Here is a 13,609-nt window from a genome sequence, read left to right on the forward strand (position 1 = left end):
TTAATATTTCTTTTTGGGGGATTTTTGTTTTATAGTCAACAGTAAATACAATACTTTGTTCATGTATATCATTTCCCAGTTTTCCACATAACAATACAACTCCCACTAGGTCCTCTGCCATCATGCTCCAGGACCTGAACCCTCCCCCCCCACCACTATAGATTATTTTTATAGCTAGATTGCTTCATGTTTTATGGATCTTTGATGTGAATGATTTCATATTTTCTAGAAAATAATTTTCAAATCTTAATTAGCATTATTTTATTTTATTTATAAAGTAAAACATAGAAAATATTGACAAAAGCGCAGGATAAGGGGGGCAAAATTCCACACATTTCCCACCACCAGACTTCCATATCCCATCCCCTCCATTGGAAGCTTTCCTATTCTTTATCCCTCTGGGAGTATGGACCCAGGATCATTATGGGGTGCAGAAGGTAGAAGGGTCTGGCTTCTGTAATTGCTTCCCTGCTGAACATGGATGTTGGTAGGTCGAGCCATACTCCCAGCCTGTCTCTCTCTTTCCCTAGTAAGGCAGGGCTCCTCCGTAGAGATGAGGTTCCAGGTACATTGGTGAGGTCACCTGCTCGATAAAGTCAGGTTAGCATCTTGGTAGCATCTGCAACTTGGTGTCTGAAAAAGCATTAAGATATAAATAACATATTGTTTAATAATCTGGAACCTAAAGGCAAGAATATAGCAGATGAGATTTGGAGTCTCCATTTTGGAAAAACTTAGTAGGTCTGTTTTAGGTATATTCCAAAGGGCCCATGACTTTACTAATTTTTGCCTGAGTGCAATAACTAACATGCAGGTGGGCCAAAGGTTATCTGGGGAGATGGTATCAGGGTTGGAAATAGGACCAGAAAGCTGGGTCAGAGAGGAGAGTAGCTCCCAAATCTGGGAAAAGTATATTGATACCTTTAACTGTAAACCCCATCAATTTGATCTGGGATTAGCATAATTTTACATCTACTTTTAAATTCTGTAGAATAGGGTGGTGAAATGGCAAATTCATAAGATTTGAGAAACAACTATACTTCCTGATATTATATGTCATAAGTGATGGTATATATTATTTACATAAACATTTTTAACTAATTATTCTTGGATTAAAATAGAGATAAAGGGAGATAGAGAGAAAGAGAAATGTCTACAGCACTGGCCCACCTCTCTTGAAGGGACCAGTGGTTTGAACCCAGGTCCTTGTGAATTGTAATCTGTGTACTCTTCCTAGTATGTCACCCCCGGCTCCAACATAAATATTTTAATTAAATTAAATAAGCATGTTACCAAGATTATTTTTCTGCAAAATTTTCTATTTTAGTAGTGTCTTCTGGAATGGTGTTGTCAAGATAATGTACAAGGAGTAACTTTTCTTATGATTATGTTTGATTTGTAGAATGCAATCTGATCGAAGGCGAAGATCATGTAGAAGTAAATGGGGAAGTTTTCCAAAAGCCATTTGTAGAAAAGCCAGTTAGTGCAGAAGATCATAATGTTTACATTTATTATCCGACTTCTGCTGGTGGTGGAAGTCAAAGACTTTTTCGAAAGGTAAATTTTTGTTAACCTGGTAAATGCTGGTTTTCATGAATTACTATATAAATCTTACTAAAAGCAGTAAAATATTTCATAAAATGTGATTAAATAAGATGCATTATTTATAGATAAACTAAGAGGACATATACTTTGTTAGAAAAGCAAAGCATTAAAAAATAAAAATAAAGTGAAGCATTATTGTAGTTATCTTCAATATTTTTTTTTTTTGGTGTTAATTTAAATTTTAATGTTTAAATTAATAATTTCTCATTTATTCTTTTATTTGATAAAGCAGAGAAAATTGGGGGGGGAGAAATAGAGGAAGATGCCTGCATCTCTGCTTCACCATTCTTTTTTTTTTTTTATTTTTTTTATTTAAATTTTTAATTTAAGAAAGGATTAGTGAACAAAAGCATAAGGTAGGAGGGGTACAACTCCACACAAAGAGAGAGGCAGACTGGGAGTATGGACCGACCAGTCAACGCCCATGTTCAGCGGGGAAGCAATTACAGAAGCCAGACCCTCTATCTTCAATATTTATACAGAATTTCTACCTGTATAGTACCATGAAAGTTACTTGCTTTATTTTCTTCTGTTTATTCATCTATCTGTCATGTAAGAAGTAGTTTTTTTTTTTTTTTTTTAAGAAATGGCTTTCACATTAGGTAGTTATTAGAGAAAATAGTAACTTTTTTTAAGTACTTCTTTTTTAATTTATAATTTTATTTTATATTTATTTATTCCCTTTTGTTGCCCTTGTTGTTTTATTGTTGTAGTTATTGATGTCGTCGTTGTTGGATAGGACAGAGAGAAATGGAGAGATGAGGGGAATACAGAGAGAGGGAGAAAAAGATAGACACCTACAGACCACCTGTGAAGCGACTCCCCTGCAGGTGGGGAGCCAGGGCTCGAACCGAGATCCTTATGCCAGTCCTTGTGCTTTGTGCCACCTGCACTTAACCCGCTGAGCTACAGCCTGACTCCCCAAAATAGTAACTTTTAAGTACATGAAAATATGCTCACATTTTTCATTCATTATATGTGTGAAAAGCTGAATGGCAGTGAATTCATTTTTTTGATTGGCAAAGTTCACATGGAATTAGCTGATAAATCACAATCCCAAACTTTGTTGACTGAAATGTATATTAATGTAGTCATTTAGTAATTTGTCCAGGATGAAAATGATGTGCATCTATGAAAGTCATGGGAATGAAAGAACAAAATAAGAACATAATGGTAATACTATTTTATATCCATAGTGGCAAATACTAACAATACTAAATATATACAGTGGTATAAAGCAGTGATACCTCATATTTTGGTGAAGATATTCCAAACTGTTGAACAATGTGGAAAATATTTTCACATTCTTTTTTTCCCCCCTTGTAGGAAAAAAATTTTTTCATTTAGCTAGAGAGACAGACAGGAAGACGAGTCTAAGAAGCACCCTCCCAGTGTGTCAGAACTGTAGTGCCAGGTGAAACAAGAGTGTTCAAGGCAACATTGATCAATTAACTATCGCTTAGAAAATACCTTTGGTATATATTGGCAAGAGACTCAGTGAGTGTTGGTGTAGTTACATAATGGAAAATTCTATTATAATAAAAATGGAGTAGAGTAACATACAATAATATGAATCAGTCATAATTCTTAGTGTTGGTTGTATACATTTGCTATTTAAGATGCCTAAGTTACAGTTACAGCTGAAAAAAGTTTCAGCTACATTGTAAGTTGCTTATATATGAGTACTGACATTTTATAAAAAAAATGTCTATAGTAGAAATAGAATGTAAAAGGTCTATACTACAGAAACTAGAGGAATAAGTTAGTTTTTATATTAACAAACATCTTTTTTTTCCAGATTGGCAGTAGAAGTAGTGTTTATTCTCCAGAAAGCAATGTACGAAAAACTGGTTCATATATATATGAAGAATTTATGCCCACAGATGGTACTGATGTTAAGGTAGGATTGATTAAAGTATGTTTAGTTTTGTATTTGGAGTTTACCAATAATCTCAGGAAAAAAAGTTATACTTCAACTATAGTTAATTTCTCTGGAATTCTTTTTTTTAAATTACAGATTTAAAAAAAAAATTATTTCTTTATTGGGGAATTAATATTTTACATTCAACAGTAAATACAATAGTTTGTACATGCATAACATTCCCCAGTTTCCCATTTAACAATACAATTCATGGACCTGTATTCTCCCCACCCACCCACCCCAGAGTCTTTTACTTTGGTGCGATATGCCAATTACATTTCAGGTTCTACTTGTGTTTTCATTTCTGATCTTGTTTTTCAACTTCTGCCTGAGAGTGAGATCATCCCATATTCATCCTTCTGTTTCTGACTTATTTCATTTAACATGAATTTTTTTTTTAATTTTTATTTTATTTATTCCCTTTTGTTGCCCTTATTGTTTTATTGTTGTTGTCGTTGTTGGATAGGAGAGAAATGGAGAGAGGAGGGGAAGACAGAGAGGAGGAGAGAAAGATAGACACCTGCAGACCTGCTTCACCGCCTGTGATACGACTCCCCTGCAGGTGGGGAACCGGGGTTCGAACCCCTTGTGCTTTGTGCCACCTGCGCTTAACCCGCTGTGCTACAGCCCGACTCCCAACATGAATTTTTTAAGGTCCATCCAAGATCAGTTGAAAACGGTGAAGTCACCGTTTTTTGCAGCTGAGTAGTATTCCATTGTGTATATATTCCACAACTTGCTCAGCCACTCATCTGTTGTGTGAGGACTTGGACAGAATATTCACCACAGAAGAGATCCAAAAGGCCAAGAAACACATGAAAAAATGCTCCAAGTCTCTGATTGTCAGAGAAATGCAAATAAAGACAATGAGATATCACTTCACTCCTGTGAGAATGTCATATATCAAATTACAGATTCTTAATCTGTTTCATGTTATGAATATTTTTAACAGTTGAAAGCCTATAGTCTCAATTTGTAAGAATAATTTTTTTGGTTGTTGTTGTCTGTTTGTTTGTTTGTTTTTACCAGAGCATTACTCAGCTCTGGCTAATGGTGGTATGGGGTATTGAACCATGGATCATGTAGCCTCAGGCATGAGAGCTTTTTTTTTTTTTGCGTAACTACTATATTATCTCCTCCACCCAAGAATAGTGTTTTTAGTTGTTTTTTTTTTCCCCTTTTGTTGCCCTTACTGTTTTTTATTCTTGTTGTTGATGTTGTTGGATAGGACAGAGAGAAATGGAGAGAGGAGGGGAAGACAGAGAGAAAGAGAGAAAGATAGACACCTGCAGACCTGCTTCACTGCCTGTGAAGCGACTCCCCTGCAGGTGGGGAAACGGGGGCTCAAACCGGGATCCTTACACTGGTCCTTGAGCTTTGCGCCAGGTGCACGTAACCCGCTGTGCTACCGCCCAACCCCCAAGAATAATGTTTTTAAATACCTAAAATATCCAGAGTTAATTAACAATGTGGTAACAATGTTATTGAAATATAATTATCAAAATATTTTTAAAACCAACTTTGTGATACAATACTATACCTATGTAATAATATTAAATAATAAAACGTAATGAGTCTAGTTGTCACCATAGTTTTCACGTATTGATTGTTTTGAGATCTGTGTGCACTGCATACATAATATTATAAAAATACGTAAGATTTCTGTTGGGACAAATCAGGTCTTTAACCAGATTCTCTCTAGCCAGACTGTTCTTTCTAAAGTGTGAACCTAATCACAAATTTCTCCTTAAAAGTTCTCTAGTGGGTCATCACTGACCACGAGAGAATAATCAAACACGTAAAACTTTCACAGTTAACTCTATGCCCCTTATTTTGTACTATGAAAACTATACTGAATAATGTGCTTTTGCCTGAATACTCTTTACTATTCCATGTCTGGTCTCTGTCCATGTTTGTGTTCTTTCTCCCTTCCTTCTTTCTTCCCTCAACCCCTCCCTCAATCCCTCCCTTCCTTTATTTATTTATTTATTTTTAATTTTTTTATATTTATTTTATTTATTTATTCCCTTTTGTTGCCCTTGTTTTATTGTTGTAGTTATTATTGTTGTTGTCGTCGTTGTTGGATAGGACAGAGAGAAATGGAGAGAGGAGGGGAAGACAGAGAGGAGGAGAGAAAGATAGACACCTGCAGATCTGCTTCGCCGCCTGTGAAGCGACTCCCCTGCAGGTGGGGAGCCGGGTTCGAACCGGGATCCTTATGCCGGTCCTTGTGCTTTGCGCCACCTGCGCTTAACCCGCTGCGCTACAGCCCGACTCCCCCTTCCTTTATTTTTTAATAAAAGTTTTGGGTGTTTCTTTTTCTTATATGTGTTAGGAAAGAGAAATCAAGAGAGGAGAGGAGTGATAGAGAGAGACACCTGTAGCACTGCTTTACCTCTCATAAAGCTTACCTTCTGCAAGTGGGGGGACTGAGGGCTTGAACCTTGGGGTCCTTCCTTGCTCACGGTAACGTGTATTCATCCAAGTGCGCCACCAACTGATCCCGTGCATTTTCTTTATTTAAGGCATTTTTCCTTCTCTCGTCTGCCTTTGAAATGGTGCTGTCTCCTGCTCCTCTTTATAAAGCCTTTCTTTCTTTTACAGTTATGTGTATACATACACACACATGAATATATCCATACATATTTATGTGTAAGATATATATATATATATATATATATTAATTTATTTGAAAGGTTTATACGGTGGGTCCAGATTATGCCCATGCTGAAGCTCGGAAATCTCCAGCACTCGATGGCAAGGTGGAACGAGATAGTGAAGGGAAAGAAGTAAGATACCCTGTGATTCTCAATGCACGAGAAAAATTAATTGCTTGGAAAGTCTGTCTGGCGTTTAAGGTAAGAAGTTTTATGAGGCATATAGACCCTTGTAAAAGGAATTCTACTTTTTTTTTTTTTTTTTTTTTAGTAAAAGAGATATAGTCTGGACTTTAATTGGTGAAATAAACTGAGAATGAGAATAAATTTGTATTGAATATTTTATATTCTATCAAGGGATTTGTGAAGTGTCAGCTACAAAAAACATACGAATATACAATAAATAAATTTGTTTCTTTGTATCTTTCTAGATTATATAAAAAGCAACTTTGTTCAGTTTATTCAGAATTAAAATTGCCAAGGTAAACTTAACTAAAATAGTAAAGCTAACCAATGTTTAGGAGTTTTCTTTAACACATTAAAAAAGCAAACTGGTTATAAGTATTATTTTCCTATGGATTTGATAAATGATTTTTTATTGAATGAAAAATTACCTGTAGTTGTTTAGTCTTGTCATATAATTGGTTTATTTTATAAGCTTCCAGAGAATAAACTCAATACTTTGCACATTTATGAGACCAGTGAGCAGCTTCTACCCCCACTACCTTCCTGCCCTCACACCCCAGCTTAATTGCCTATTCTTTTTTATTTTTTTTTTTGAAGAGGGGGAAAGGTGGTGGTGGTGAGAAGACAGACACCACAACATCACTCTGTCATTCTTGGAGTTCCTCTATACTGTCCTCACTTCTCTCATATAGTACAGTGACTTTAATACAGGGCCTCATGCATAGTAATGGGTGAACTGTCACCTGGCCCCGGTGATTTGAATTTTTGATCTCATATGTAAGTGAAATCAGAAAAAATAAGACTTTATATCTGATATCTTAAGCCTTGCCTGGCTATATAGCTTAAAAACCATGTATATTGCTGGCCAAATAATTAATTTTTTTGTATCTTAATAATTTGAAGTCTCTTTCATAGAAGAACATTATCCATAAGTAAGTTGTGATAGCTTTATATAAATTGTATTTATTTTTAAATACAGTAGTCCAGAAGCATAACTTAAACTGACTAGACTAATTATACTAATTGTTTTACTAGCTATGTTAGTAACTTAAGAGTCTTGCCTATAAAATATAGATCACAGAATGTTTGTGGGCATGAACAAAAAATTCATACTTTTATTTTCCTCACTCAAAATTTATTTCAGGTGGTGATAGGCATCTAATCGTAGGGTCTTAAAGGATTTTTAGAGGGAGTCAAGCAGTAGCGCAACTGGTTAAGCGCACATGGCGCCAAGCGCAAGAACCAACATAAGGATCCTGGTTCAAGCCTCCAGCTCCCCACCTGCAGGGGCATCACTTCACAGGCGGTGAAGCAGGTCTGCAGGTGTCTATCTTTCTCTCCCCCTCTCTGTCTTCCCCTCCTCTCTACATTTCTCTCTGTTCTGTCCAACAATGAAACTACAACAATAATAACTACAACAATAAAAAAAAGAGGAAAAGGAAAAAAAAAGGATTTTTAGGAATTATTAGGCAGTTTTTTGGCATAGTCTTCAAAACAATTTGTTTGATGTCTCTAGGGTATTGGACGGGCATGATCTCACTTTTCCAGGCCACTTCTTCAAGCTGTGGACCTAAAGTGTGACAAGTTATTTTTCTAGTTTTCAATTTCTTTTTAAATTAAAGTGATATGATTTCTATTTATGAACTAATATATGAAAATTATATCAAAGTCTTCTTCCCCACTGTATTTTCTTTTAAAAAAATATTTATTTATTGGGTAGAGACAGAAGTCAAGAGGGACAAGGAAACATCTGCAGCACTGCTTTGCCATTTAAGAAGTTTCTCCCTGCAGGTGGGGACCAAGGGCTTAACCTCTGGTATTTGTGCATTGTAACCTATGCACTCTACTGGTTGTGCCATCACAACCCCACCTGGCCCCTATATCAAAGCCCTTAATATTGCTTTCTTTTGCTTGACTATTAAATAATCTCTGGTTACGTTATTTTTTTTACCTCTATAGTCTGGTAAACATTATTCTACACAAGGAACTTTAAGTAATCCTTTATCTTATGTTATATATTTTCATAGTACTAAAATTATAAATATGTTATTTCAATTTTTTTTTGCTTATTGTGAAATGAATTAATAAATAGGAATATACTTTAGGCATCTGTGAAATTTAGTATGTTGTAAGAAATATGGAAAACTGACTCAATTCAAGTGGAATTTTACAGTTTATAATTTATTTTAAACAGCAAACAGTATGTGGCTTTGATCTCTTACGGGCCAATGGACAATCCTATGTCTGTGATGTCAATGGCTTCAGTTTTGTGAAAAATTCCATGAAGTATTATGATGACTGTGCAAAAATACTTGGGTAAGAATTTTTTTTTTTGTATTTCATCTTTATATTTACTATTCAGAAATCAAATAGTTGTGAACATTAATGATCAGATTCTGTGAATATTTCTGAGTCCATAAAATGGCATCTCCAACAAACATGCCAAGTCCTGAACTGTATTTTGAGTTGTCGAAAACTAACCCATAACCTATATGAAGACTAAATGATACTATATCTTATTAGATGTAGAAATGCTAAAATATAACATAGTGATCATTAATCAAATGAGGTTATTTTTTTCACCTAATTTTCCTGTATAAGTATCACTGAACATGTTTCATCCCTTACATCCTAGCACAAAATTAACATTCATTAAATAAGCAACCAGAATAAACTATAAATATTTGGAATTTAACATTCTCTAAGATATGTCAGTTCAGAATCACTGATCTAATTTTATCTTGTATATTGATTCTTAAATTTTTATGTGTTATAAGCATTAGTTTGATTAACTTCCAGCATTCTTTATAATTTTTCATTAACTATCATGTTTGACTCTTATATGATTTAAAGATTACAAAAATACTTGTAATGGAAGAAATTGTGTACAGTAATGTCTTTTTCTGTTTTTCATTTTTATATAACGTGATTTAAAATGCTCACACAACTGTGTATGAGAAAGTAATAAAGGCGTAAATTAGCAAATGGTAAGAAATGATTATTAGCTACATTGAAGAGATGGTCTTAATAGTTTTCAGGGTGCATGTCCATAGATTTAATACAGGTATAGTCATTTAAATCTAATGTGATTTACATTTTTTAATTAAAATAAGTAAATAATTTCAATTCATGCCATTCTGTTACTGTGTGCTAATATACCAGTTTAAAATTGACCTACCAGGGAGTTGAACGGTAGTGCAGCATGTTAAGCGCAGGTGGCGCTTAGCACAAGGACCAGCATAAGGATCCCGGTTAGAGCCCCTGGCTCCCCACCTGCAGGGGAGTCGCTTCACAAGTGGTGAAGCAGGTCTGCAGGTGTCTACATTTCTCTCCCCCTCTCTGTCTTCCCCTCTCTCCGTCCTATCTAACAATGACAACATCAGTAACAACAATAATAACTATAACAACAATGAAAAACAACAAGGGCAGCAAAAGAGAAAAAAAAAATATATATATATATATTTTTTTAACCTACCTATGGCTGGAGAGATAGATCATTGAATATATTGATATGCATCTATCCTTGCTTTTAGCCCTGGCACCACATAGGAGGTGCTGTAGCAACAGAGGAAGCTTTGGTGCTGTGTTTTTGTGTCTTCATCAGGATGAAAAAGTCTCTTATCCCCATAATGACCCTGGGTTCATACTCCCAGTGGGATAAAAAATAGGAAGGCTGTCGGGAGGGGATGGTATACAGAGTTCTAGTGGTGGGAATTGTGTGGAGTTGTACCCCTTTTATCCTATGGTTTTTGCTGGTTGTTTCCTTTTTATAAATAAAAAGAAAAAGAAAAAATCCCTTGTATCATTGAAATGGTGCATAGATGAGGCCACCAAATACAAAACAAAAACCAAATTACTATATCAGTTTTTCTTGATCCATTTTGATTCTTGGGTTAAATATGTATGCTATAATTAGTTATTTTAACTTAACTCACTTATTTTTATCATTTGTCATTAGGTGTTCCGTTTTGCCTTTGAATAATGTTTTCTTTTTTCTCAAAGCAATATTGTAATGCGAGAACTTGCTCCACAATTTCATATCCCTTGGTCAATACCCTTAGAAGCTGAAGATATACCTATTGTACCAACTACTTCTGGAACTATGTAAGTTTGAATCTTTTCCCTACAAGTTCCTTGAGCCTTCCTAATTGTTTTGCCATATTTTCAGTAAAGGCTTTTTTTTTTTAACAATTTGATTGAAGTACAATTGACAAGTTAGTTTAGTTCTGTTACATAATATGATACTTTCATATTTTGTGAATAGTCACCACAATAAGTTTATCATTCATCAACACATATAGTTATATTTTTTTCCATATGATAAGGACGTTTAATATCTACCTCTCTCGGTAGCTTTTCAGTGTTCACTAATGTTTTATCAGCTAGTGTGTGTGTGTATATATATATATATATATATCCACTTATATGTTTTATGACTGGGAGCTTTTACATTTTAACTCCTTTTTCGCATGTAGCCTAATTTTTTAAATTACATAATTACCTTATGTTATATCTGACAACCACCGATCCATTTTTTTCTTTTTATTTATTTATTTATTTATTCCCTTTTGTTGCCATTGTTGTTTTATTGTTGTAGTTATTATTATTGTTGTTGTCGTTGTTGGATAGGACAGAGAGAAATGGAGAGAGGAGGGGAAGACAGAGAGGAGGAGAGAAAGATAGACACCTGCAGACCTGCTTCACCGCCTGTGAAGCGACTCCCCTGCAGGTGGGGAGTCGGGGTTTGAACCGGGATCCTTATGCCGGTCCTTGTGCTTCATTTTTTTTTTTTAATTTATGAGCTTGCAATTCTCTGTTGTTATTTTAAGGTTTCATATGTGTTTGTCTTTCCTTGAGTTATTTCCCTTAGGATACTACCCTCAGCAATCATCTACATTATTGTAAATGGCAAAATTTCATTCTTTTTTTTTTAATTTCATTCTTTTGAAGACTAGGTAATAACTACTGTATGTGTGTGGGGGGTGGTTGTGTGTCAGTCTCACTTTACAACTTATTCATTGATGTCACTTAGATTTTGTATTTCTATTGTTTTTGCTTCAGAATTATAGTCCATTCACATTTATTTCAGAGTTAGCATACGCATCTCTAGAGAGGTAGCAACTGTTACATCGCTCAAAATAACTCTGCTTCCAGCTTGTTAATTTCTTTTTAGAAGTTGATTTGTAAAAGACAGACTAATTTTACAAGTGATGTTCATCATGGTGAAGGTCTTGAAATAGTAGAAGATATCTCTAAATACTCCAGTAATATTGGACTAGTTTGAATTATAAAGTAGAAATCTTTGTTTAAAAACTTGAGAGCAGAGGTTGGGGAGATAGCCTAATGGTTATGGAAACAGACTCTCATGCCTAAGGCTCTGAGGTCCTAGGCTCCGGAACCTACACCCCCTGAGCAGTGCTCTGGTTAAAATAAAAAAATAAACAAGGGAGTCGGGCTGTAGCACAGCGGGTTAAGCGCAGGTGGCGCTAAGCTCAAGGACCAGCATCAGGATCCCGGTTCTAGCCCCTGGCTCCCCACCTGCAGGCAGGTCTCTTCACAGGCAGTGAAGCAGGTCTGCAGGTGTCTGTCTTTCTCTCCCTCTCTGTCTTCCCCTCCTCTCTCCATTTCTCTCTGTCCTATCCAACAACAACGACATCAATAATAACTACAACAATAAAACAACAAGGACAACAAAAGGGAATAAATAAATAAAATTTAAAAAAATAAACAAATAAATAAATAAAAGAGGGAAAATAAGGGAAAAAAACAAATAAAATATTTTAAAATTAAGTTACAAAAAAAAAAAAAAAAAAGCTGAGAGCAGTGGCCTGAGAAGTGACATAGTTAAATAGTTTAAATGTTAAACTCTCAAGTGTCTGTCTGGTCTTGTGTTTAATCTCTGGCACATGCATTGGTTCTCTCCTCATTTTCTTTCTGTCTCTCTCTCTTTTTTAAATTAGTGATTTAATAATGATTGACAAGATTGTAGTATAAGAGGGGTGCAATTCCATAAAATTCACACCACTAGAGTTCCATATCCCCTCCCCTCCACTGGAAGTTTCCCTAGTCTTTATCCCTCTGGGATTGTGGACCAGAGATCTTTATGGGGCGCAGAAGGTGAAGGTCTGGCTTCTTTAATTCCTTCTCTGCTGGACATGGATATTAACAGGTCAATCCCTACCCCTAGCCTGTTTCTATCTTTCCCTAGTCAGGTATGGCTTTGGGGAGTTAGGGTTCCAGGACAAATAAGGTTGTGTGCACAAGGAAGTAAGGTTGCTGTCATGGTAGCATCTGCAACTTGGTGGCTCCTTTTCTTTCTTTTATATTAATAAGTCATTAAAAATTGATAACTTTTTTTTTTTTTAATTTTAGGATGGAACTTAGATGTGTCATTGCTGTCATACGTCATGGGGATCGAACACCAAAACAAAAAATGAAAATGGAAGTGAGGCATCAAAAGTATGTATGAAGAGGAGAAAATTAATATTTAGGAAATAAATTAAGTTTTTTTTTAATATTTGTATTTTGTGTCTTTACACAAGACAGAGAGAAATTGAGAGGGAATGAAGAGCTAGAAAGAGAAGGAGACACACCTGCAACACTGTTTCACTACTCCGGAAACTTCCCCCTTGCACACTGTAATGTGTGTCTTCAGCCAGGTGTGCCACTTTCCGGCCCCCATAATATAAGCTTTCTGATGATTACTTATTTTAATTAAATCATCATATAACACTAACTATCACTATTTTTTGGCCACTGGCTTTTAAACCACTTGGTACAAACAAAAATCTATTGAAAATAGTTTTGGAAGAGGACAGATGGTTGCACACCTGGTTACGTGCACACAGTACAGTTTACAGGGACCCAGGTTCAAGCTCCTGGTCCCCCACCTGCAGAGGGAAAGCTACAAATAGTGAAACAGCTCTCCAGGGGTCTCTGTCTCTCTTTCCCTCTCTATCTCCTCTCAGTTTCTCTGCCTCTACCCAATGATAAATGAATAAAATAAAAAAAAAATAGTTGTGGTTATGTTAACATCTGAAAATTATTGTCATAGTATTGATAATGATCACCACTCTGATCTGGCTCCAATTTATTGTTATAAAAGTGTTCTATTTATCCTTGGTTTGTTATCCTCTTAATATTGCTTTGTGAGAATCACTAGCCATTCAGTCTTTTAGGAGAAAGAAGAAAGTTTTGTTTCTTCTGTGCAGTATTTGATCTAGATATAAATGTTTAGAAA

At 35.4% G+C, this 13,609-nt stretch overlaps 1 protein-coding gene across 21 annotated transcripts in view; it reads left to right on the top strand.

Moving 5' to 3' along the window:
• Window positions 1–13,609, top strand: part of PPIP5K2 (diphosphoinositol pentakisphosphate kinase 2) — a 79,729-nt gene that overhangs the window by 24,223 nt on the left and 41,897 nt on the right. For all 21 annotated transcript variants that reach the window (XM_060201228.1, XM_060201233.1, XM_060201213.1 and 18 more), the window contains exons 6-11: window positions 1,403–1,557; window positions 3,404–3,505; window positions 6,223–6,384; window positions 8,564–8,685; window positions 10,372–10,473; window positions 12,742–12,828. In XM_060201228.1, the coding sequence (XP_060057211.1) occupies window positions 1,403–1,557; window positions 3,404–3,505; window positions 6,223–6,384; window positions 8,564–8,685; window positions 10,372–10,473; window positions 12,742–12,828 (730 nt within the window). The remainder of the gene's footprint in view (window positions 1–1,402; window positions 1,558–3,403; window positions 3,506–6,222; window positions 6,385–8,563; window positions 8,686–10,371; window positions 10,474–12,741; window positions 12,829–13,609) is intronic.

This window comes from Erinaceus europaeus, chromosome 11 (genome assembly GCF_950295315.1).
Source record: "Erinaceus europaeus chromosome 11, mEriEur2.1, whole genome shotgun sequence".
Taxonomy (NCBI): Eukaryota; Metazoa; Chordata; class Mammalia; order Eulipotyphla; family Erinaceidae; genus Erinaceus; species Erinaceus europaeus.